Below are 5,728 nucleotides of genomic sequence, written 5' to 3'. Positions count from 1 at the left end.
TCAACCCTGCTTTAACATATCCCACATTTAATAGTAGATTCCACTCAGGTACAAGCAACTGTTGGGGCGAAATAGTTTAGTAGGGATTGTGAATTTGACCATAGATTAATGCTTTAAAATCCATTTAACATAAAACCTTGCTTGTTTTGAAAAATTAAATTGTAAAAAAAGTTCCTGCAAAGTGTTCATATTTTGTTATGCTGTGGTGAACAACCAAAAAGTCTTGGTTCAGTTTTCTACACGGTTTAGTTTAAAGTGTGTATTAAAAAATATTGGCTTTTCTTTTCAGTTAGACGCAGGTGGGAGATTGCAAGGCTGACTCATATTTTCCATACTGAATTTTTTGCGGGTGTTGGGGTTTTTTGTAGATTCCTGTACTTGTGATGACGCTCGCAGGTTTCCTCCTGTTTCTTTTCTTTAATCTCTTGCTAAATACATTCTGCCAAGACTGTAGGGTTTTAGAAGTCCATATCCACATCCCACTAGTGATTCCCACTACCAATAACATAAATATCTTCACCATAAAAATCTCCACTGCTGGTATAGAGTTTGCCATAGTGCAGTCCCAAACCTTGGTCTGGTTGTTTTCTTTACACTTGTCTTGTGTGGCCAAGATTTTCCAGAAATCCATATTAAGGCGTTCATAGAAGTAGCAGGCAATGACACATGTGGCAGGAACAGTGTACAGAACAGAGAAGACCCCTATTCTTACCATAAGTTTCTCCAGTTTATCGGTATTTTCGCCACCTGTTTTCATCACCCTCCTGATATGGAAAAGAGCCACAAACCCAGACAGGATAAAAGAGGTCCCTATGATAAGATAGCAGGCTAATGGAATGAGCACGAAACCTGTAAGAGCATTTACATCCATGCTTCCAACGTAGCAAACCCCTGTCAGCTCATCACCTGCCACCCTCCTCATCACTAATATCATGATGGTCTTCACAGCTGGGATAGCCCAAGCAGCTAAGTGGAAGTAACTACTGTTGGCTTCAATAGCTTCATGTCCCCACTTCTTCCCGGCTGCTAGGAACCAAGTTAGGGTTAAAATTACCCACCACAAAGAGCTGGCCATACCAAAATAATAGAGGATAAGGAAGACTATGGTGCAACCAGTGCTTTCCAGACCTTCTTGGATGACATAGAGTTGACCGCTGTCTCTGTCGCAGGCTATACTATCCGCTCCAACAAACAGTCGAATGATATATCCCACTGAATAGACACAGTAGCACATAGACAGGAAGATGATAGGCCTCTCAGGGTACTTGAATCTCTGAGGGTCTATAAGGAAGGTCAGTACGGTGAAAGCGCTGGAGAAGAAGCATAGTATGGACCAGATTGCAATCCATATGAAGGCAAACTTCTTGTCTTCCTTGCTCCAGTAGACATCAACTCCAGACGTACACAAAGGGGCACAGGATGCGCTCTTCTCCACGTGGTGAAACTTTCCCGAGTTCTCACAGGTTGCCCTGCTAAGGGTGTCCTTAGGTTTGAGATCGTGGCTACTGCTGGGTCTGTGTGGTCGGAAGATGGGAGGCAGGATACTGGATCCTCTGGGTGCATCATCAGATCCATTGTTTGGAGCTTCCATGCACAGATAGTTAGGGTCATTCTTGTTAGGCAGTTTGCTACAGTCAAGTGAGTCTGGCCACTTAAAATTGAACTGTTCCATGATAGGGGAGCACTTGAGTCTGGCTTGCTCACACATAACCCTACATGCAGGGATAGGAGTGGAAACTTGTTCTGTGCACATGGGAGCATACAATGAGCACAGGAAAAACTTTAGGTGGCCGTGACAGCCATACTCCACCAGTGGGGCAAACTCATGAAGCTGGATGGCTGCCTCCCTCTGGTTTTCATGGCCCATAAGATTCGGCATCCTGGTCATGTTATATCCAATATCCTTACACATAGGTATTTCTATGGGTTGACATTTCCCTTCTCCAGTTCGGTCTGTGTCTATGGAGCTAATCCCAGAACACAGGCAGGCTCCAAGCAGCAGCAGAGTCAGAGAGGATTTGGAGAGCTGTCCTTTAACATCCATGTCTATAGCTCACAGGGAAAGCGTCCTTTAAAGTTTAGTCACAGGCTGATATAATGCAGTGTGACAGAGACGGAAGTCAAAGCTGCATAACTCCTTTGAAATGGATCAACCCCGGGCAGTGTCTGTTCTGAGATAAGCCCTGCTATACTCTTAGCCAGCCATGGTCCATCCTCTGGATCTGCAGCCCTGGCATTAGAGAAGCGAGTAAGTCACTGGGAAGAGGTAAGTGTATCAGCAGTAGTCTTCTTTTGTAGCGAGGGGGTGAAGGTCCTCTGATCACTGTCCCACCAGCGATCGCCGTGACTGCTCCTTACACATACCCAGAGGTACAACCTGTTCGTGGTGGCCCCTTGCTGCCGGCTGCTGCTAAGAAGCTCTCTCTCTGCCCTTGTCTGGGTGTCTAATCCAAGTGAATGTGGAATTAATTCCCAGTGTTTGGAGATCCCTTTCCTTTTGCAGCCTGTGATCATCTGCAGACACTCCTCCCTCCCTCTGCTCTCTGGCGCTTCAAGCAGCTGTTTTGGGGGCTGTGTCCCAGGATATAAAAAAAACCTGTAGGAGATCCGCCTTTCATACGACACCTACTTTGCATAAGAAAGGTGAAGCTGACACGTTGATTACTTTGCAATGGGTCGGAACGGCTTCAGCAGGACCCCTGCACTTTCTCTCCCCTCCCCCCCACAAAAAAGCCTTGAAAGTTTTTAGAGTGTCTGCAAAGTAATCTCTACCAGGCGCAGGTAGGAAGTGAGAGAGGGGGTTGGGGGGAGCAGGTAGGAGACTCAATTGTTTGTAAACAAAGCATTTTGCTTTTGAACCTTTTTATTCTTTGTTTGTGTTAGTGTGTGTGTGTGTGTGTGGGGGGGGGGTACACAAAGTCATACTTTTTATTGCCACTTCTATAAACCAGACTGAATAATCACAAGTATCTATTGTTTACTAATGACCTGCTATCTCCGAAAACGTTGTAAAATGCAAAGATCTAAAAAAAACCTAATGCTTTGATTTTACCAAAACCTCCAGATTTCCCTTTTATTTGAAAACAGAGAACATAAATTTGAAATATTTATCAAAAATCATTCCTAAAATGTGGACTGAAATTCGTAAAGGATGTGGAACTAGAAATGTTTCAAAGAGGGGTAATTCATATATATCTATATATATCTCTATATCTCTCTCTCTCTCTCTCTCTCTATATATATATATATACATTATTTAAAGTTGTTTGTATAACTAATAATAAAATGCTAATGTTTTTTGTCTAAAATTGGTGTGATTATCCACAAATGTTTAACAGCGGGAATAACTGCTGTACATATAAAATGTTTCTGGCCAACACAGAAATTGTAAATTAAAGATCAATTTTTGATTAAAATAAGAGCCTAGAAGCTCTCATCTCCTATAAGATCAACCAACAGAAGTAAAACAGAATCTCAGTCTGCTGGGAAAGTCTTCTATTTTTGAATTAGTATTCTACAGTGGGAATTATGTTTGGATGTTTATAGTATTATATTTAGTATTTATAGTATTATATTTAGTATTTATAGTATTAGATATGACGCTTTTTAGTATTATACTTATGACGTTTAGTACCAAACTATGCAAAGGGATTACGTTATAGAATACAATACATCAAATGGAAATCTCAGTAGTCTAGGTTAATTAAGACAGGAGGTCTGATCTAGGGAAACCCCCATATAGGGTTCTGTAACTAGCTAAAGGACAACTCAACACATTGTATTCCTCTTTATTTGTAAAATGTAACTTTTTTCTAACAGGGAAATGGTTAAGTTGTCACAACAGAAGACCCAAAACGAGGAGAAGGTTACTGAATGCGTTTTAATTGTTGCAGCTAATGTGTCCTGTTTTTACTTTGGCTATTGTGGATCCATGAACGGTTTCCCATGACAAGCAGAATGGATTTCAGCTCTTTTTAATACACTGGAGCCAGCAGGGCACTTTCTGGGAAAGGGTTAATTAAAAGGTCTACTCTGGTCACCCTGTCTCTGGAGGTGGCATCATCTATCATGCATCTTTAGAAGAAAAAAAGAAAAGGTCCCCTACAACTGAAGACCACTGAATTACTTAGTCACAAAATTCTACAGAAATGATTTGGAGAGAGGACCTGGTCAATTGACAAAGATTATGTAAAACACACAGGCTCCTCCTGATATCCCCTTAGGAGTAAAGCTGTTAGTTGTGTTGATAATAACAATGTAATGGTTGCAAGAATAGACACAACAGCCTTCAATCTGGAAAGTGGCTGTTTGCATCTCAAACAGGAGAGATGCTGATATTGTTTATCTAGATTGGAGTAAAGACCCTCCCCACACTTGTGTTCTTGTTGTAGATCATATATAGAATGCAAATGCTCATATCAGCAACATCAGTAAGATAATCAGCATTAGAACTAGTTACTCAAAGAACTGTATTTGTAGGCAAACTGATCTAACAAGATTATCTTCATTATCCCTCAACCTAACACTGGTTTCTTTGATCCAGAAGAAAGTTGCATCCAAATACCAAATTTTATGGTACTAATTACATATACACAAACATGAAACAAAAACACCAATCAATAAATGCAAACACTTAAAATAGCGTATTGACTTCTTATAAGCTGTGTATTTAATTCAAAGCCCCTTTATAAAATAAAAACTCATTTTTTCCAAACATTTTAACTTTTTCATTTTTTTTTCCAGTTTTTTTTTTTTTTTTTTAAATAAATCTCCCAAAAGTCAGTTCTTACATGTTACACTTGACTTGCGGTTTCACAAAGCAAATTGCATTATTATTGCAAGAGATGGGTTATATTGTTATAGTTAGAAAATGCTACCTTCCTGGTTTATAACACAAACCATTCGCTCTTCCATGTTTTCGTAAATAAACAGATCATTTTATTTTCTATGTGCTTTCTTCGAACATGTGGGATTTAAGATGAGTCTTTTTTAGTGGAGAAGGCTGACTCCCTGCTGGTAGCTTGGTTGCAGCCTGCCACCCCCCTCTGGCAAGTGTTATGGAGAATTGGAAGGAATTTTATGGCTGTCTTTATTTTTTCTTTTGTCTTCTTTGAAGAATGACTTTGGACATTTTATTTACATATTTAACCATGGTTGAAAGAAGAAAACTAAAGCATTTGCTTCTTTGTGGGAATAACAATATGTTTAAATTAATGGGAAATCTTATGAAACCTATGCACAATCTCTTTTTATATAAAACTTTGTAATTAAACAGGATTTTGTAATAGCTCTGTCACTCTTTTTTCTAAAGATGCATTTTCCTCTAGCGTTAAATATTTGAAGATCTGCCATTAAATGTTTATACCTCTAGGCCCAGGCATACCATTTTCAATAAAAATAAATATTTTACAAACTGAATATTTAATAAGGGATGTAAAAATTAAACCATAGCTAAATATTTTGTAGACATAATTCAGCAACTGGATAGATCAAGGCAGTGTTTCGTTCTCTGGGCTTTCACTGTCCTTTGAAGGGTTAACGCTATAATATGCAATATGAGGATCATTCTTTTCTCAGTAATTTTAAATACTTTTTTATGGACAAAACAAGATTATTTGATTCAAAATTGTTGACAACTTTCATTACCCATTGTACCGTGCTGCAGAATATGATGGTGGTTATAAATAAATAATAAAAATACATTACTGCCATATTTACACTGCAAGTG

At 39.2% G+C, this 5,728-nt stretch overlaps 1 protein-coding gene across 1 annotated transcript; it reads right to left on the bottom strand.

The window, feature by feature from the left end:
* Nucleotides 1-289: 289 nt before the first annotated feature.
* On the bottom strand, nucleotides 290-2,044 carry FZD10 (frizzled class receptor 10). Its single transcript, XM_089490979.1, has one exon. The coding sequence runs from the start codon at nucleotides 2,042-2,044 to the stop codon at nucleotides 290-292; it is 1,755 nt and encodes a 584-aa protein (XP_089347105.1).
* Between the last annotated feature and the right edge of the window lie 3,684 nt (nucleotides 2,045-5,728).

Source organism: Sceloporus occidentalis, unplaced genomic scaffold, assembly GCF_023333645.1.
Source record: "Sceloporus occidentalis isolate IW3139 unplaced genomic scaffold, rSceOcc1.0.p SCAF_48, whole genome shotgun sequence".
Taxonomy (NCBI): Eukaryota; Metazoa; Chordata; class Lepidosauria; order Squamata; family Phrynosomatidae; genus Sceloporus; species Sceloporus occidentalis.
This window is presented reverse-complemented; position numbering and strand designations above follow the sequence as displayed.

Bases quoted from the DNA above. Each gene is read 5' to 3' on its own strand.
- FZD10 (XM_089490979.1), bottom strand. From the start codon at position 2,044: ATGGATGTTAAAGGACAGCTCTCCAAATCCTCTCTGACTCTGCTGCTG.